At 50.6% G+C, this 20447-nt stretch overlaps 1 protein-coding gene across 6 annotated transcripts in view; it reads right to left on the minus strand.

Annotated features, from left to right (window-relative positions):
• The window catches only part of USH1C (USH1 protein network component harmonin), a 49373-nt gene extending 29227 nt beyond the window's left edge, over nt 1–20146 (minus strand). For 5 of the 6 annotated variants that reach the window (XR_012518117.1, XM_010348664.2, XM_010348700.3 and 2 more), the window contains exons 1-9: nt 20000–20146; nt 8716–8783; nt 6865–7008; nt 6595–6733; nt 2733–2841; nt 2580–2604; nt 2318–2375; nt 1922–2016; nt 815–899 (exon numbers count right to left, since the gene is read on the minus strand). Coding sequence is in view for 5 of the 6 variants with exons in the window: in XM_010348664.2 (XP_010346966.1) it covers nt 815–899; nt 1922–2016; nt 2318–2375; nt 2580–2604; nt 2733–2841; nt 6595–6733; nt 6865–7008; nt 8716–8783; nt 20000–20035 (759 nt within the window). In the remaining variant the exon portion in view is untranslated. Of the gene's footprint in view, nt 1–814; nt 900–1921; nt 2017–2317; nt 2376–2579; nt 2605–2732; nt 2842–6594; nt 6734–6864; nt 7009–8715; nt 8784–9174; nt 10527–19999 lie in introns of those variants that run through there. The other variant, XM_074401177.1, reaches the window with a different exon arrangement.
• Between the last annotated feature and the right edge of the window lie 301 nt (nt 20147–20447).

The raw sequence follows: 20447 nt of genomic DNA on the forward strand, positions 1-20447 counted from the left end.
GGTGCTGGAGGGCTTAAAGCTGACCCTGCCACCCCCCTCTTCATAACTATCTTATCAGCTATCAAATATTATACCATTACATGTTCATTTCTTTGGCTAAATTTGATGACATTTGCTTTAGAAATCACAGTTTGTAGATGCATGAACCTTGGAGCTTCTCATTTAGCAGAGGCTGTATTGAATCGTCATAACAGAATAGCTAACATTCACTGGTCACTTACAGTGTGCCTGGCACAATTCTATCACGTCTTAATTATTTTAACCCACACAACAACCTTAGAAGAAAGGCTTTATCATCCCCATTTTATAGGTAAGGAAACTGAAGCACAGACACAAGCAGTAACTTGTCCAAAGAAAAGGTTAAGGGTTCCTGCTTTGGGATCGTACCACCTAGGTTTAAATCCCAGCCTTACCATAATAGGGACATGATTTGAAGGAAATCATATACTGTCTCTGGGTCTCAGTTTCCTCATATGTAGAGTGGGGATAATGGTGGTACTTAATCCTCAGAGTTCTTGTGAAGTGTGAAGGGCGTGGAACAATGTCCGATGCAAAAGGACACTGAATGTCTACTCCTTGATTACTATTAGCACATTCCCAAGCTCATGACCAACAACTATCAGAGCTGGGGGGAGGCTGCAGAAGGGGTAAAAGTCCCTGCTCTGTGAAGCCTTCTCTGGGGGGTGGGCTCCTCCTCACTCACTGATCACTGAGAGAGGACCATGTGGAAAGGCACATGCCCCTGTCACCATGGGATCACAGTGTGACCCGATTTCCAGTGGGCCCCCACTGGGGCTGGCCCAGCGTCACTCACCTCCAATCCCACCTCAGCAGACAGGGATCCAGGCTTCACGTGGCTGATGAAGATGCCAGGCTTCTGGATGGAGCCGCTAGAAATGCTGCGGGAGGCAGGAAACGTGTGCTCGAGATACAGGTCACCCATGTCCAGTGCTCAGGACACAGGTCCCCCGTGAGCTCTGGACTGAAGGCCCTCAGCTGCCTACCTGTCTCCCCGTCCAGCCTGATTTCCACTGCTACCCTGGGTGACAGCCACAGAAAACTCCTTGTAATTATTCCTACCCAACCTCTCACCTAATACACCTCATATGTTGTTTCTTTCTTTCTAGCACTTTCCTGTTCATCCCCTCTACAAGGTTTTCATCAGATCCTCTTATTTTTTAGAGACAGGGTCTTGCTCTGTCACCCAGGTTAGGCGTGCGTGATCATAGCTCTCTGCAGCCTCCAACTCCTGGGCTCAAGCAATCCTCCCACCTCAGCCTCCTGACTAGCTGCGACTACAGGTGCGCACCACCATGCCTGGCTCAGATCCCTTATTCTATCCCAAGACTAAGCTAGCTGCTCTGTTCTCAGTGCTCCTATGACATTTATGGCAAGGATGGCACATGTACTGTTATTCTTCCCTCCTAGATTGGTGGCAGAAATCATTAACTGATCACAGCTCTTTCCCACAAGCCTGGATACAGCTTTAGAATCCTTTTCAAAGCAGCACTCCAGGGAGCTGCTACTAATTGATTAGAGATGGCACCTATTTGCCATCCTGGATCCAGAATGTAGTTCCATTCGAGTCCCTATCACCCTATAACTGTTTATGTTGTTGGCTTCTAGATTAGGCTGTTGTCTCCCAGAAAGGAGGGACTTTTTAGTCACTTATGCTTGGCACAAGACATTGAATAAATGTGAATGAAAGGAAGGAACAGGAATAACTTAAATAATAATAGCAGTCCAGCCTGGGCGATAGAGCCAGACCCTGTCTCCAACAAAGAAGTGTTGTCACCCATGGACAGTCACATCCCTCGTGGGCAAGGTTTCCTCAGAAGTGGCAGTGAGGAAGGGCAGAGGGAATAGGGGCCTGCGGGGGTGCACTGGCCACGAATGACCCCAGTGCATGCCCGCCACCCACCTGCAGCCAAGGCCCCGAGAGCCCACCAGGCTGATGAAGACCTTCTTCTCCTTGTTTTCCCAATTCCCGGGTGAGCCCAGGCTGCCTCGCCCGCCCTGAAAGAGACAGGAGCAGAATCACTGAGTGTCCACATGCTTGCAAGCGGCCTCTTGAGCTTGTGGGATCTGCAGGGCGAGCACTGCTGAACCTACACCTCCCGGATTGTCCTTCAGTCCCTGGGGATGTGTCTGTACCACCAGCTGAGAACTGCTGCTCCACGGTGGTGTGCTGGCTGCCCTGGGGCCTGTGTGAAGCCCCTGAGGATGCATCTCTAGGGCAAGCCCTCCCTTCAGGACTGGCCGCCCCTCCTGGAAGATGACCCCACCCAAGCCCCATCACAGGAGGTCTGGCCCTTACCCCGGATTCTGACACAAACTGATCCACATACTGCCACTTGAGGGGCTCATCAGGAGAGCTGATGGGAAGGGAAAATAGATGGGAGGGTGGTTAACGAGAGATATTTGAGGAACGATGACCCAAATTTGATCTACGATGTCTGGAGCCTTCAGCCTTCACTGGCCCAGGAGCAGGGCTGGCATGGTGGTAGCTGGACCTCAGGGCTGTACCAGGACCCTGGGCCCACAGGGAAGAGTTGGCCTGCAGAGGAGGGACCTCTCACCTCTTCACGGGAATCAGGCCGATGTCTGCAGGAGAAAGGCACAGGGGTTAGGGCAGCTCCTCCGCCCTCCCTCCCTTCCCCAGGAGCAGGGTACACCGGCTGCCTACCCGAACCCACCGTCATGGAGCCCTGCCCTGCTCTGGCCTCACTCACGTCTCACTTTGATGGACACAGTTTTCTTGGTTCGGATGAGGTTGATGACCTCTTCATGGGTGCAGGAGGAGATGGAATATCCGTTGATCCGGACGATCTCATCCCCTACCTTGACCACAGAGAGAGGCAGGAAGCGCCAGGTGGAGTGAGCGTCAGGCCTCCAGGCAGACTCACCACCAGATGCTTCCGGCCTGTTCTCCGGAAAAGGGAAGGGTGCCCACCCCCTGGAATAAGCCTTACTCTCAACGAACCCACCCTCCATCAGCTGGGGGGTTCCAGGGCAGGCGGCATGTCCAAGCAGTCTTGCCGCCCCATTTTATAGATGGAGAAACCAAGACAGGGCAAGGGGCACAGCAGGTGTGCAGCAGAGCTGGGAGAAGAACTCAGAACTCTCTGCACCCTCACTCTGGTGCCCCTTTCATCCCATTGGGGCACCATCAGATTCTGGATTCCGTGTAAAGGGTGATCTTTCACTCAGCTTTAAGCTGCTCTTACCAGGACTCTGTCCCACCCTGCCTCTAGGAAGTCAGATCCCTGTCTCTGTTAATTGCTGCAACACTGTAACTAGGTCGGGGTGGGGACCCTCTGTAACTCCCGACCCAAGCTCACATCACCGACACACACACATGATTTCTTTTTCTCCCACTGTATGGAAACTTGATGAACATTTTAACTCTGCTGTGGCCCTGACCTCTGAATTCCTATTTTGGGAGCAAGCAAAGAACGGTGAGTGAGCACAGGGCTTTGGCATCAGATGTGCTGGGTTCAAATCCCTTCTCTTATTATTATTAGCTATGTGACCTTGGGCAAGTCTCTTGAACTCTCTGAACCTGTTTTCCTCATCTGTAAAACAGGGAATACCAAGGTTGCTGTGAGAATGAACTTGTGTACGTAAAGCCAGCCAGTGCCTGGCACACTGTAAACGCTTAATAAATGATTGCTATTGCTATCATGAGTTAGTTCTGATCCCTGAATATGGCTCAGGTCTCTCTTCGCTGGGTTTAAGCCACAGCAGATGGTGAGATGGAGATTCAGGGCCCTGGGCGGCCAGCCCTGGATACAGAGCCGAGGTGAGATTGCCCCCTGCTGGACACTGCCGGCTTCTTCAGGCACCCTGGCCCTGGGGATCAATTCTGGAGCTCCTCATTTAATAACCACAGGGGAGGAGGGACTCTCAGATATCAGCTGAAACTGAGGCCCGAGGAAGTGAGGTTTTGTCCAAGGTCACACAGCCAGTAGCTGCAAAACACAGACTGGCTCCTGGAGAGGATCCCATCTGCAGCCAGTGCAGGTCTGCTAGGACCTTAACTTAAACACACATGCTCACCCTTTGGAGCCTTGCGGGCACACGTGAGGGACACAACTGGCCTCCCTGTGGGTCTGGGTAGATAGGGTCTGGGAGGACACGCAGCCTCCGAGGGGTCCTCTAGGGCAACTCCTACTCGCTATAGCACTTCCATGGAGTCGCCTTCTCACTATTCCAAGGAACGCTTCCCCCCCCACTCTGGGACACAGACCCAGGTTTCTCAGGGACCTGACAGGAATGGCCAAGGGCTCAAAATGGCACCGAGGTGGGGGCCCACTAAAGAACTCTGTAGGTTTCTGGGAACATCGAATTCCAGGACAGCAGCCAGACTAACAACCCTGCAGGGCAGGAATTTGTATCTCTTGTTTTTAATCAGATGAGGAAACTGAGGCTCTGGGAGGTAAAGTGACTTGCTCAAGGTTACCCCACTAGTAAACAGTGCTGTGGGATTTGAAGTCAGGCCTCCCTGATAGACAAGTGGTGTCTCTTGGGTGTCTGGAAGCAGAAAAGAAGGGCACCTGGCCAGCCTGGCTGCCATTGCCTGCACTCTGCCCTCTCTGAATCCTGGCCACCTGTCAGAGCCCTCAAGTCCCACACAGAGGCAAGAATTATGCTGTCCATGTTATGACAGGGACAGCCAACGCACATGGAATAATGTTCTAGGCTTGGAATATACAGCAAGTTGTATGGCACAGGCTGCCCTGTGTAAGGCAGAGGACGTAGGCTAACCTAGGATATTCTTGAAAAAAAACCCTCAAGTATCTTTAGCTGGGGACAAGGGCAGGGGGTGGGCCTCCGGGCCTAGGTCCTGTGGGAGGGTCCAAGCCCACTCTGGGGACCCGGTCTCACACGTCAAATCAGCACAGGTCTTTAGCCCAGCCAGACTGTATCTGAACTCGTCCTTCCTCTGCCTTCCAGAATCTTCTCCGAGCTGCCCTCAGGTGCGAGATGTCCCCAGAAACATGAACCCCAGACAGGTCAATGGATGCAGCCATTTTTCCCCCAAGCTCCTCTGTGTGAAGTTCCCTGTCTTGTTCCTAAAGGGAACTTGCCCAGAGCCCCCATCGGAATGATTCCCACGCCGCCCCTGGCTCAGGTTGCAGGATCAACTTTCCTCCCCCTCTCCCCGTGAGAGGCCCTGCAAAGGGCCCTTTGTGCAAGGGCCACGATGATAGGATGATGCGAGGGACAGCGGCACAAAGGAGAGATGAATCCGTCAGCTAGAGAAAGGGTCGATAATTCATAAGCCTGAGAAACCGTCAGGAAGGTAAAACTCCAGGTCTCATTAAAATACCCCAACACCCCCAGTCCTCGGGGCAGCATTGAGAAAGGCTTGTCCTAGGAGAGCTCGCCCTGGAAAAAAGAGGGCCTCAGCTGACGCCAAGAGAAGAGCTCATTATATGTTTTCTCTGGCGGCGTTTCTGAGCTGGAAAATGTGCAGCAGAGGAGAGAAATAATGAAAGGGCTGAAATTTCAGACACCACCAGCGAGCCGTGAGACAGGGATTTAGAACAAAGCAGTGTCTGTCAGCTCCCTGTTCCCACTCCCCACGCCATGGTGTCTTGTACCATTAGTCTTCGAGCCCCTCGAAGCCCCCAGCTTGGCAGCCCGGATTGGGATGTTGATAACGTATCCGCTGGAAGCTCTGGGAGATGGTGCGAGGGCCTCCTTTATCTTGACACACAAAAACACAGCTCTAGGCTCTGGTAGGAGCGAGACCTGGCGGTCTGCCTATCTCTGCTCAGGCCCTGAGATGCAGGGACCCCAAGGAAGAGGCACCTGGGATGACGAAGAGAGATTTCTGGGCTTGGCAGTCAGGAGACCCAGTTTCTAATCCTGGCTCTGCCACTTACTGGCCTCTGAGCCTCTATTAGTTCTGTAAAATGGGGACGTCCGTTCAATGCATAAGTGAGGACTGCTTGTGAGCATGTGACCTGGCACATTCCAGGCACTTCTTAAATCTCCCTCTCTCTGTTCACTTATCAAACTCACAGCATTTATGTGCCAGGTCCTGTAATAAGCACTTTCTATTATTAATTCATTGACTCATACAACCTGACGTGGTAGATAGTACCATCAGCAACTCATTTTATAGATGAGGAAACTGAATCCCTGGGTTAAGTCATTCCACCAAGTCACACAGCTTAATGAAGAGCAAAGCCAGGATTGAACCCAGCTAACCCTGCTCCTGGGTCTATGCTCTTCGGCATCACACTGCACCAGGCTTTCTTTCTCCCTGCTGGTAAAAGGCGACATGCCCAGAACTTCACGTGCTGGTGCTGCTATGCTCCTCTTGGGAAGTAGGCGAGGTGAGGTGAGGTGCAGCGGCAGCAGCTGGAAGGAGCCAGCAGCCAGGATCCTAGCTTCACTAAAGAAAACAGGCAATTGCCTGCAGCCTGATTTCTATGAGCCCGTCAGGAGGTGCCAGCCTCTTTCTCACCCAAAGACTAAGAGAAGTGGGTGACCACGTTGTGCCACAGAGCCTAGTGGATGAGTGAGGGGGAGGCAGGAGGTCTGAGGCCCTGGCTCCCCCCGCCCCAGACTCTGCTTGCTCACCTGGAGCCCAACGCTGTCTGCCTGACCGCCTTTGATGAGGTGGGAGATGAAGAGCCCACAGCCAAACTCCAGGCCACCACGCACGCTCAGGCCAAGGCCTTCCGGGTGCAGACGGTCCAGACGCACCTCCTTCAGCTTCCTGCCACATGGGAGAGGTTGGTGATGGTGCAGCCCGACTGCCAGCTCTGCCCCGCCCACTAGCCGGGGACTCTGTCCATCCCAGGTCGACCTCTCCACCCCCTGCCTCCATCCTGGTGGCTTCCTCTGCACCTGGAGCGCCGGGGGGTCAGCTGGTCATATTCCACCTGGTGCTTCAGTGGGATCAGGGGCCGAATGGCATCAAACAGAGGCAGGCGGCTGGGTTCATTGATGACCAGCTTCAGGTCTCCCACGAGCACGGCCACGTCCATGGTCCTGTGGAGATGCCAAGAGTGCCTGGAGCCTCCCTCCTGACCACCACCTCAGGGACCCAGGGATTCCTAGAGGAAGCTGTTTCAGACACTGGGCCCAGGCTTAGGAATGGGGGACACTGCTCCTGAAAAGCCCAGAGACCTTCACACTGAGCCAGTGCCTGAGAAGGCTTTGTTCTCTCATATAAATATCCCCAGGAAACCTGCCCAATGGGGATTGTTGACCCATTTTGCGGATGAGATGAAGCCAGGATTTTAAACTCAGTGCTGCCTAGCTCTGAGCTAGGGATCTTTCCAGATGGGAAAGCGCTATGTGAGATGCTGACGACTCCTCACGCACTCATCGTCTCCACTCGTACCTGCTGCTAGGCTCTGACAATTCCGCCTCACCACAGTTCATGTGCCTCCTCCCTCACACTGTTCAGACCTTTGACTGCAGCTGCCTGCCCGCGGACTCACTGCCGTCTCATCTTTTCTCAATGTAAGGCACTCCCTGACTTAAAGCCCTCTGATGGCTCCTTACTGCCTAGAGGACAAAGTCCACACTTCTCAGCAGGTTCAGGGCCCTCCATGACCTGTCCCCGTGGAGCTGCTCCAGCCTTGTGCCTATTTATGATCTCCATGTCCTCCCAAGTCCTACCCTACCCCCCCTGGATTACTTATCCCCATTCATACCCTTGCTCTGGTGCCTCCACACTTTAGCTGATGCTGATCCCTCATCCTGGCATGCCCTTCCACGATATTCCACCTACCAAAATCTTTTTCTTTTCTTTTATATTATTTTTTTTGAGACAGGGTCTTGCTCTGTTGCCCAGGCTGGAGTGCAGCAATGCAGTCATGGCTCACGGCAGCCTTGATCTCCTGGGTTCAGGTGATTGTCCCACCTCAGCCTCCCAAGTAGCTGGGACTACGAGCATGTGCCACCACACCTGGCAAATTTCTTAATTTTTTTCTGTAGAGATAGGATTTTGCCATATTGCCCAAGCTGGTCTCTAACTCCTGGGCTCAAGCAATCCTTCTGCCTCAGCTTCCCAAAGTGCTGGGATTTCAGGTGTGAGCCACCATGCCTGGTCCCAAGTCTTTCTCACCCTTCAAAGCCTTGCTCAAGCCTTCCTGGTCCTCCCTCTTCCCTTGCAGTTCTTCACATTTCTGCTTTTACTTCTACTTAGCAGTTATTTGATGTAACTTATATTAGAGTTCTTTGTGTTTGTAGTGTCTGTCCATCTCCCCTCCCCAGGCTGCAAGTTACTCAAGGAAAGAAAGTGGACCTAATTCATTCCCAGATTCTGCATGGTGCCCAGCAGTGGCAGGAGCTTATAAAGTACACAGAATGAATCAAAAAGCAAGTGGGTGATCAGAGACATCTGATACAAGGGCGGTGGCCAGCTGGCATTTCTTGTACTATCCCAACCATCATGCTGTACTGAATCTATCTGGCTACTAGATGGCCTCCTCCATCAGACTGTCAGCAACCTGAGAACAGAGACCAATCTGTTTTGCTTACAAGTATACTCCAGCCCCTAGTACAAAGCCAAGTACAAAGTACTTGTGTAAATAGTTGCATAAATGAACAAATGGTGTGTCCATTTGATTTCCAGGAGCAGCGAGCATCTACCCCTTAAGCTTTTCTGTCTCAGAGCAACCCATCCCTGGGCTCCCTGAAGACAGAGGAACCTGGGTGGTCCACGGGAGCTGGAGCCGGCATACTTACTGGTGGTACATCCGCAACACATCATAGAGATAGTCCTTCTCTGCATCATTTTCAATCAGAAAATCCACCTGGAAAATCCAACAGCAGAATCACAGCTCCAGGCCCAGCACACCACATAGCAGACCACAAGGAGAAGAGGTCATCCCCAGGGGCCTCCCCAGCAGCTTTTCAGGACTGGGGTGTTGAGGAGAGGAGAGAAGCCACAGGCCAGGCTGCCCCTCTGACCCAATGCATCAGACCTATCCAGACCACCCCACCGCGGCCACAGGGGTATGGCTGCCCTTCCAGATGTGGCCAGGCTGAGCCTTGTCCCCAGGTGGGGCACTAAGTGCACACATGGGGATGCACACACATGCACATATGTGAATCCCCATGGGACAGCTACGTGCCGCCATGGCAGTGCTGCTGCTCACCCCTGTGGCTGTGTCATCCGTGGCCAGAAGATGCCCACTGTCTCACCTGATGGTGGCTGTAGTGCCGGATGAATGCTTTCAGGAAGGATTTGGGCCACTCACTCAGATGGCACATGCCACCCACCAGAAGCCCCCTACCACCGAATTCTTCTGTAACATCAATGCCAGGGGACCTTGACTCTGTACTGTCCTGGCCTTAGCTGGGTTGCCCTGAGTTCTGACCACTAGTCAGTTTCCTGGCCACTCCTTCCCCTCCTCAGGCCCCTGCACATGCCCCACAGGAGGAGTCAGGTTACATCATTTCAACTTGGTTGACGTCAGTGGCTGGGACTCTAAGGTCGGGTTCAGGAGTTGTTTCACTAGCACCTCAATCCCACTGAGGGGCCCAGAATTCCACTCCCTGAGTTAGCTCAGTGTGAATCTCTACACTGTATCTTTGGCGCTCTCTTCAGCTCAAGAATGGGTAACAGAGCAAGGTGGAAGCTTGAGGGGTCACTGGGTCCTTCTCTCCTCCAGCCTCCGAGCCCAGGGCCTCAGCCTTTCATAGAGAGGCTGCTGCTGGAAGCTGCATGCACTCCACTGACTGGTCCTCAGAAGAGGGCCAGAGCAGCGTTACCTCTTTCTGTGGGTATCCCAAGAGTTCCAAAAGACTGGGGCAGTCTGCCTGTCCCACCACAGAGAGGACATGCTGGGCCCAGCCATTGGGATTTCTGGCCTGAGCAGGGAGTAAAGAATGCAGATTTCTGGCCTAGATCTGGCAGTACCTCCTTCCCTACAAAATCAGGCTGAGCATTTCATTAAAGGTGACAATAACTTAGGAGGCTTAACCACAGCTGGGCTTCAGTTGCTACAGAAGTTCACCCCACTTGCTCCAAAAGGGCACCCTTGCTTTCTCCCTATCTCAGTGCAAGGAAGGCCGGGTGCAGTGGCTCACGCCTATAATTCCAGTAATTTGGGAGGCTGAGGTGGTCAGATCACCTGAGGTCAAGAGTTCGAGACCAGCCTGGCTCATATGGCAAAACCCTATCTGTACTAAAATACAAAAATTAGCCGGGCATGGTGGTGTGCCCCTGTAATCCTAGCTACTTGGGAGGCCGAGGCAGGAGAGTCACTTGAACTTGGGAGGTGGAGGTTGCAGTGAGCCAAGACCAAGATTGCACCTGTCCAACCTGGGTGACAGAGCGAGACTCCATCTCAAAAAAAAACAAAAAAACAAAAACAAAAAACCGGAGCTTCCAGCTAGAAGACAGGAGATGGAAACATGTGCTTGAGTGGGCAGTGCTAAATCTTAGGGCAGGAGGCTGGCCTTTTGCACATGCTACCTCCGAAAGCCCATCTCTCTACAAAGCCTGGATTCTCTCACTGCCATTGCCTAGGCCTGTGTGGCAGTCGGGTGGGTGGGGGGGTGCCTCCATGAGACAGGCCTGGGCTGCCCACATTGCACTGTGATAGGGGAGTCCGAACTCTCTTAGCAGCAGGGGCCAGAAATATCTTTATAAATTAGATCGTGTCGCTTGCTTGCTCAATAGTTTTTTATACCCCAAATCAAACCTAAATCCAAACTCCTTTCCTTGACTTACCAAAGCCCAGTCTCCTCTCCTACCAGTCTTCCTGGCTACAAAGGCCTCCTTTCCGTTCTTTCCACAGGCCGAACTCTCTCCAGCCTCAGGGCCTTGTTGTATGCTGTTCCCTCGGCCTGGACTGCTTCCCCCACTTCCCTGCCTGGCTGCTCCTTCCCAGAGAGTCTACCCTGCTCACCCACCCAGACAGAACCCACTCCTACGCCCTGGAGACATTTCAATTCCTTCACAGCGTCAACTGTAATTTGTAATTTAAGGTTCGTTTTCTCTGTGAATTGTTTTCTCTGTCTCCTTCTCTGGACAGAAAGATCCCATGAGGGGAAAGACATCTATTTTGTTCTAAACTCCTCGTGCCTAACACATAGGAAGCACTCCATAAAGAAGTATTGAACGGAATTGTTTGCCTGCTTCCTGGTATGCCCACATGGTTCAGGTGCGGGGGAGGTAACCACGGGAACAGAAGGGGAAGGAAAATGATGCTGCCCCCATGATCCCACATGGGGTGGCACTGGGAGATTTTAAGGGGCTTTATTCCATTTATTTATCACACTGGGGCCAATATTTTCACACCATGTTGCAGCTGAGGAAACTGAGAATCAGAGAGGTTAATTCACTCAGGGTCCCACAGCTAACAACCAGAGCTAGGATGTGAACCCAGGTCTGACTCCAAAGCCCGTGCTCTTTTTGCCACACCACGTCCATTGATTGTGACTCAGGCCTGGCAGGGGAAATAACTCCCAAGGTCCCTTTAGGCCAGAATTTCAAACTCTTTGCTTTCAATAACTTCTTTCTTGTCTCTAAGCCCCATCTCTCTCCTCTGCATTGTTAAGAAAACACCTTGGCTTGGTCTATAATGAGTGAGAAAAACGCAACATCTTTGGAATGACTCTTTGAACCCAAGTGTTCTACTTTCTAAGAGGAGCATAAAAATCCCATCCGTTTTGGCCGGAGTGAGGACACCCTGACCAAAGACTTCTAGCCTAGTTCTAGCCCTGGGTGGTGACACAAGAAAGAAGATGGGAGAGGGAATATCTTTTACCTTTTGAGTTAGAGAGTTTCACTCTGCTTGCCCAGGCTGGAGTGCAATTATGCGATCTTGGTTCACTGCAACCTCCGCCTCCTGGGTTTAAGCCAATTCTCCTGCCTCAGCCTCCTGAGTAGCTGGGATTACAGGCATGTGCCACCGTGCCTAGCTAATTTTTTTGTATTTTTAGTAGAGATGGGTTTTCTCCATGTTGACCGGGGTGGTCTTGAACTTCCGACCTCAGGTGATCTGCTTGACTCGGCCTCCCAAAGTGCTGGGATTACAGGCTTGAGCCACCGCACCTGGCCGGGGAGAGGGAATCTCTCATTGACTGAGGCCTCAGGACTGAAGTTCTCTCTTATCCCTCTTTGCAGAAATGTATCCTTCTGTAGCATTAGATTTCAGTGGTGAACAGCTGTCCTCCTTAGATTTTGTTTATTGTGTATTAGGTGGAAAATTAAGGGAATTTGCAATGTCAGGGTCTAGGGTTCTCTTTTACTGCCTTCCCTGGGCTAAGCACAGATCACCTGGAGATGGTCTTGGTGGAAAAGGGCCTGGCACTGCGGGTCCTGGGCTCCTGGCCCTTGTCAGCAGCCCTCTAGCACCAACCACTGCACCCAGAGGCCTCATCCTACCTGTCTCCTGAGACAGCTGCAGAGCTCAGCTCTTCGGCCCCATGTCCACCCACCATCACCAGTTAGGTTACTCAAACCCTGTCCTCAGTTCTGCCCATGCTCACTTCTCCAGTGTCACCTCTGGCACATCCCAGGGACTCAGCTGCAGCAGACTAGATCCTTCCCCCGACACACTGGATTCTCCTCATCCTCACTCACAACATCCCATCTACCGCCATGTCTGACTTGTCCACTTAAACAATTCACTATACACCTAACAGCCAGCAGGAAACATAGATCTGGTTTATGTAGAATGCTGTTTAAATATGAATCTAAGTGATAAATCATCACAAACTTGAAAACTGGTTTTTACACAGGAGATCCTACAAAGGGAGGGATCATTCTCCACCCAGAAATATCTCAGAGACGCTCAAAGAGAACAGCACTGCTTTGTTCTCTGACCACACCTCAGTGAAAACACAAGCTCACACCTCACTCTTCAGGCATTAAAAGGCACCAAGAAAGAAAATCGAGAAAGAAGGAAGTTTCCCTAAAGCCTGAATGTGCAGTAACAATACCACCATTACCTCAATTACTTTTTCTTTGTAGTCTTCCCTGTGGTCCAAATCAAATTACTTTTCCAATATCAAAAAAAAAAAATTATATAGTGTCCTCTCTTCTGGAATTCTGCCTAGCACCAGCCCGAGGACGAGCTTCAGGGAGTTCCTGCTGTGTACCATTCTCCCAGTACCCTGCGCTCAGGTATGTTCGAAGCGCCAGGCACACAGTAGGTCTCCCACACCTTCTTTCCTTCCTTCCAAACATGTTCTCTGTTTCCCTGTGGAACCCAGAGCCATGTCATGCACACAGGCTTACGGTGCCTAGTGGCATCTGTTGATGAAAAGGGAACTCCATTTGCTCTAGTCTAGAGCCTTCTTTCTGGCCTTTGGCCCAGGCCTGGGTCCCTACCTTTCCACTGGTCCTCAGCACACATCTTCAGGTATGCCTCCTGTTAGTTCACTTCCAGTTCATCACAAAAAAAAGTGGGTCCCAGCTACTCCATCTATGCGCAGTGGACCGCTTCCCTCCTCTCATCCGAACCCTGCCTTCATTTCAGATGAGCCCAAGTCCCCTCCTCTAGAGTCCAGAGTCTCCTCACCTGCCTCCCAGCCTGAGCTCTTCCTGCCTGGCTCACTCATCCCAGCCAGCCTCTCCCTACTGACTGTCCGCTGCCTGAGGACCCTCACATGCATTATCTTTCATCTCCTAACAACCTTCTGAGGTGAATGTTATCATCCCTATTTTACAGATGAGGAAATAGAGGCTCAGAGAAGTGACAGAACGGAGACTCCAGCCTATGCCTGCTGGCTCCAAACCCTCTGCTTTTTTTCAAACTATCACTGCTTCCACCCTGTTTAGCCATTAGCAGTGATGGTACCAGCAGTATTTCCTCTCTGTGGACTTCTCCTCCACCTTTAAGACTCCAAATATCACCTCTTCTTGGTCAAGTCTTTCCTTAGGCTCCCCCATAAAGCTGAAGACATCATTCTCTGTGCACACAACAGCACTTTGTCCCCAACTCTGCCATGGGACTCACCAAGCTTTGCTGAACTTTCTCCCTTGACCCTCCTGTCTCTCCACAAGCCTGGGTGTGGCCCAGACACGGGTCTGGGTTGTGAATGTGGTGGTAGAGACAAAGAACCCCTTCCCCAACTAGGTCTTCACCGCTATGTGCCTCAGTTGCCTTATCTGTAAAATGGGGACAAACATCTCTTTTGAAAATGAGATTTAATATAGCAAAAACACACAAAATTGATCATCTTAATTATTTTTAGGTGTGAAGTTCAGTAGTGTCAAGTATCTCTACTTTTTTGTGAAACAGATCTCCAGAACATTTTCATCTTGCAAAACTGAAACATTAAACCCACTAAACAGCTTCCCCTTCTTCTCTCCCCCAGCCTCTGGTAATCACTATTCTAATGTCTGTTCCTACAAATTTCAGTACTTTAAGTACCTCATGTAAGTGGAATAATACGGTATTTGCCTTTTTGTGGATTGGCATATTTCACTTAGCCTAATGTCATTGATGTTCATCTATGTTGTTGCATGTGAGAGGTTTTTCTTCCTTTTTAAGGCTGAATAATATTCCATTGCATGTATATATCACATTTTGTTTATCTCCATATCTATTAATGGACATATGGTTACTTTCACCTCTTGGCTATCGTGAATAACGCTGCTGTGAACATGGTTATGCATGTATCTCTCGGAGATACTGCTTTCAATACTTTCGGATATATATCTAGAAGAGGGATTATTGGAATATATGAAATTCTATGTATTTTTTTAAGGAGAAGATTAAAGAATTTTATGATGTTTAATTCTATTATAACCTCTCATTGGTATAGATATGCTGCTCGAGGAAGTAGAAATTGGCATCCCCTTTCTGATAGGCAAGTTGGCTGCATACGTAAATATCCTTAAAACTATTCATGCCATTTGTCTCCCTTCTTAATGAGTTAGTCACAAGAAAAAATCATATATGTGGATAAGGACTCTATACAGCAATGTTCACTGCAATCTAAATGACCACAGTTAAATGAAACATGGTAACATGTGCGATGGGATATTACACAGCTATTTGGAAAAGATGTTTTGATATATTCTTCATGTAATGGAAATGATTCTGATACAGTATTTAACAAAAAAGTAATATACATAATAGTGCCTAAAATGTGACCTAAACATTTATAGAAAAATGCACTAAAAAGTTCACTTTTTAAACTGATTGGTGAACTTACTGATTTTTTTTTTTTATATCTTCTTTACACATTAATGTGTGATGCATTTTCAAAATTTTCCAAATGGGTTTGTATCACTTTAATTGTCAGGAAAATACAAAACAAAAGTTTCATATTGACCAAAAAAAAAAAAGTTATTTAATCACTATGAGAGATTAATAACTGTTTTTTAGTATTAATTTAATGAGTTAATAATTATGAAGAGTTTAGAACAGTGCCTGGCAAGTAGTAAGTCCTGTGTTGGTTACGTAAAAATAAGTGAGAATAAGTGGATATAAATTCTATATCCTCAGCAGTGGACAGCGAGCGGCCCTCTATAGATGTTAGTGGGATGAATAGATCCAGCCACATTTCTTCCCAGGCCTTCAGAGTGTGCATCCCAGATGGGGGCTTTATTTGACTCTTGTTTTCTTATCATCTATCTTTTCCTTCTTTCCTTCCTCCCTTCCTTCCCTCCTCCCTTCCTTCCCTCCTTCCCTCCTTTTTAGACCAGGTCTCACTCTGTCACCCAAGCTGGAGTGCAGTGGTGTGACCACAGCTCACTGCAGCCTCAACCTCCCAGGCTCAATTGATTCTCCTGCCCCAGCCCCTCAAGTAGCTGGGACTACAGGTGCATAGCACGAAACCTGGCTAATTTCTGTATTTCTTTGTAGAGATGGGAATCTTTCTATGTTTCCCAGGCTGATCTCAAACTCCTGGGCTCAAGCAATCCTCCCACCTCAGCCTCCCAAAATGCTGGGATTACAGGCATGAGCCACCACACCTGCCTTCTTTTCTTTTTCTGGAACCACTTTACTGAGGTATGCCTGACATGTAAAACGCTGTACATATTTAGTGTCTACAAGTTGATGAGTTTGGGGATAAATGTGCACGTGTGAAAGCATCGCTACCATCAAGGCCATAGACAGTACCCTTTATCTTTTCAGAGGCTCTTGTCATATCAGCTAGTTTGCCGCATTTCACCCAGTGTCCATCACACCTTCTTGTTTTCCTTCCTCACTTGCTGCTCCTTCTCCTCCAAAAGTTATGGTGCCCCAGGCTCCGTCCTAAGTCTCCTCTCCATCTGCACCATCTCTCTAAGGGACCTCATCCGTTGCAGGGGTTTAAATAACACTTACATCCCTGAGGACCTACTGAGGCTTATCTCCAGGCCAGACCTACAGCTTCTCAGTCATCTCTCTACCTGAGGGTCTAGCAGGCATCTCAAACTTGCAGCATTCAAAGTGGAATGCTAGGTTTCCCCCGCCTTCTTCTCTGTCCCCAGCAACCTGTTCCTTCTCCCCAAAAGGTGGATTCACCCTTGATGTCTCTCTTTCGACACTCACAACCAATCCATCAGCAAAGGCTGTCAGTTCTTCCTTTAACATGTTCCCTGAATCTGACCCATTCTCACTGAGTCAGCTCCTGCCTCTGGCGTGGGCTCCTACAGGAGCCTCCTGACTCAGGTTCCTCTTCTATTCTTGCCCCCTCAGCAGGTTCTCTATGGAGCAGCTGGAGCAATGCCTTTTAAATGGAAATCATTCACACTCACAAGAAAATTCCAACCTGACCATGTCCTACCAGGCCCCCACCAGCCCTCTGACCCATTTCTCACCATTCTCCGCTCTCCTCTGGGACGCACTATCCTATTTGCTGTTCCACACAAGCAGGCACCTGCTTGCCTCAGGGCCTTCGCACTTGCGTTTGCGCTTCGGGGATACTCTTCTACATGTATCCCTGTGGCTCCTCTCCTCACTTCTTCTAGGTCTCTGCTCAGCTGTCGCCTCTTCAGAGAGGCCCTCCTGACTGTCCACCTTGTGATTCTCTCTCTCTCCATCTCAGTTTGGTTTTTTTCATAGCATTTATCACTACCTGGCATTATACAATACTTTTCTCGATTTCCTTTTAACCATCTGTCTTCCCTACTAGAACATGCTGTCTAAGAGAGCAAGGGCTTTGTTTTGGTTTTTGATGCTTAGAGTACTGCCTGGCTTCTATTAAGAGCTCAGTCAATATTTATTGCCTATGTGAATGAATGAATGATTAGCAAATTCCTAGAGAGCAGTGGTTCTTTCTGATCTTATTCATCTCACCCAGTCCTCAGATGCCTGACCTTGGGCAGAGTACACCAGCTATGCTCATAAATGTGTGATTGCTGAAGAGGCAATAAATACCTTCAAGCAAATGAGTAACCAGGTTCCTGCCATGTGCAGCTGCTGTGAACAGACGAGCAGTCTCCCTTTGAAAGCTGGTTTTTTAAGGGAGAAAACAGTCTCTGACCGAGTCCTGCTCCCCCAAATCCTGGCCCAGTGCTGCTCCTAGTTACTGTAAGGGCATGCAAGGGCTTCTGGCAGCCTTGGGATAGCTTCACAAATCAGAAGGAGCCGATGCCTGGAGCCCATTGGCTCACATTGGACACTCGCCAGGTATCAGCTGAAACAGCGTGGTGACGGCAGGGCCAGAGCAGCCAGTACTTTAACTGCTATTTAGTCTTGAATGTCTTGTGAGGTAAGGACTATAAACTCCATCTCACAGCTGAAGAAACTAAAACTTAGGGAGAGTAGGTGGTTTGGCCAAGGTCTTAGCCTGTAAATTAACATGGCTAAGATTTGATCCCGGTTGTGCTAACTGCAGATAATAAACAACAGTGAACATTTGTTGAGGGCTCCCTAAGTACCAGGGTCTATTTAATTAAGTTCCCCCCAACACATGTAGATCTCATTCAGCATTCAGGATAACCTTATTAATTAAATACTGTTATCTCTTTTCACAAATAAGAGCACTGGGGCACAGAGAGATTAAGTAACTTGCTCAAGGTCACACAGCACTTTCCATTGTAACACATTATCTTAACTATTACCTCCAGCAACTGAGGATTTAGATCACAAGCCATTTGCTCCAAAACACTAAGGAAGGGATCCCTACAAAGCAAACAACAGCAAGCTGTAAATTTCTCCCAGCATGTCGTGTGCCTCCTCTCTATTCTCTGCTGCTTCATCCTCTCTCCCCAGTTCCTGGATGATCCCCAACCTGGGAGGGGAAGGCTACTGTCTCCAAGGCAGCAGGGTACAAAGTCCAGCCTGGGCCTTGCTTAGCACATGGTGCCTGCCCTGCCTGCACACAGGAACATTAATAGGTAATGACTCTTGTGATGAGGAAGAGCAGGGCAGAGGAAACGTGGAAGTCTGAGGTTCTTTGGAGCCTGTGGGACCTGGAGAAGAGGAACAGGGGCAAACTCAGAGTTTGAGTCAGACGGCAGAGACCCTGGAGGTGATTCCCGCAAAAGAGGCAGAGTAGATACCCCACAGAGTAAAGGCAGAAGACCTGATATTATTTCAGGCCAGAGGCAGGAAAGTGAAATTCAACCCTGAGACTTGGGTTGGGGGACGGAAGGCTGAGCTCCTTCAAACTGGGTTGCCTGAAATCTACACTCACAGAATGTCCTTAGCGGCTGAAATTTCTTCTGACATGTCTCTTTGCAACAGAATGTACCAGTGAATGCTGTCTCATGCTCCCCTTGGTATTTGCCAGCCCCTAAATTCTTACTGAACCTCCAGTTATCACCCACCCCTGGGAGCAGGACCAGGGATGTCCCAAACCTTGTTTTCAAGAGCCTTCTGCCAGTCTGAGCTGTCCCCTTTGTGCCCCTACAAAAAGCTTAGCCCCAACATGCAGCGCCCAGCCATGGGTAATTACAGTGTAGGGTCTGCCTCCCACCTTACACCACCAGCAATCTGAGGGCACAGACTGTGAGGATGCTCAAAACATGCTTATTAAATTAATAACTGACCTTGGGCCCTTGACCCCAAGCCCCTGTGGCCCCTATAGTGGCTGGCTCCTTGGGCTCTATGGGCCTCTCTATGGGAAGGAAGGGGTTAAGCACCCTGACCTCCCCTGCCTGAGCTCAGCCCTTAGACCTGGAAGAGGTTTGGCTTGGTCTAAAGACACTGCCCCTGGGGGCATGGGAGAGCCTGGGGTCACACAGTTATTAATAGTTATGTGCTCCTCAGGCAGGGCCTGTAGGGAGCTCCAGATACCCCTGGCTTCATCCCGAGACTCAGAGGCATCCTAGGGCCTGGTGGGGAGGTCGACTGGGTCTCTTCGATGTTCCTCTTTGGTCTCAGGGCCTCAGCAGATTCTGCACAGCTTCGGGAATTATTCTGGAAATGCCCTGTGTGAAATCCAGCCTCTTCCAGTGACGGTCCTTGAGGATCCCACTAGTGAGGCCCCTCAGTGGGACACACCAGGGTAGAGGCGGCTCTGCCTGAAGGATCCGGCCGGCCAGAGGCAGCTCCCACGCTCTCAGTACCTCCTCCCTTCCTCCCCACCACACCGGTCAGCCCCAGCTCCTCAGCTACTTCTCAGGCCTAAGAAACGCCCTTAGGCCGGCAGGGGGCCCCTGAAAAGCTTCAACTCTTGTTCTGAGGTCAAAAAGCAGAGAGACGTCTAGTTTTCCTTCTCCCAACCCTCACCTCTCAGATACTGCCCCAGACTTTCTCCACATGCCTCAACAACCCTGAGCTGGGGGCACTAGGTAGGAGAGGGACTTGCCCACAAAGTGGGCACCTCAGAGAAGCGGCCAAAGCTGGAAGGAATTCCAAACCCTGAACCGTCCCCTCCCCTGGAAGGCAGAGGGAGAAACACTGGCGGAAGATGGATCCGTTTAGCAGTCCCTGAACCCGGAGTCTCCGCGCTCCCTCCCTCACTTTACTGGGGATCCCTGCTGCCAGCCAAACCACCCTCGGGTATCCCAGCCCACCCAGAGCCATTAGAGGGCTGGAAAAGGGAGGGGCAGTGCCGGGGTGTCCACCCTCCACCCACTGCGCCCAGGACTCCGGAGTCCCAGAAGCCTGGGGCTCCCCGCAGCTCTGACCTTATGCCGGAATTCTCGGGCCACTTTTCGGTCCATGGCTGGGCCAGATCCAGCCGCGTCCTTGCAAGACCCGTTCCTTCAGGTGCCCGGCTGCCAGGAGCTGGAAGGAGCTGCAACCGCGACCTGCTCAGCACCCTCGGATCTTGGGGCGGGGCCTGAGAGCGGAGGGGCGGGGCTGGGCCGCTGTGGGGCGGGGCCGCTGCGAGGCTGGAGTGGCAGGTGCTGAGTCGTCGCCTCCCACTGAAGCGTGGGAGCAAGTGTGCCTATGGGCCTGTGGTGGCAGTAGCTGGGTTTCAAGGTGGTATTCCTCTTGAAGTGGTACCTGAACACATGCGTTTGAGGAAGAGGATCGTGGAGACGTAGGGAGGAGGTTTGGAACTTTTTTGTGGGGACCAGAATAGAGAGATCTGGAAACTGTGCACACGGGTGGGCAGGGCACGGGGCAATC

The sequence above is a fragment of the Saimiri boliviensis genome, chromosome 6 (genome assembly GCF_048565385.1).
Source record: "Saimiri boliviensis isolate mSaiBol1 chromosome 6, mSaiBol1.pri, whole genome shotgun sequence".
Lineage (NCBI taxonomy): Eukaryota > Metazoa > Chordata > Mammalia > Primates > Cebidae > Saimiri > Saimiri boliviensis.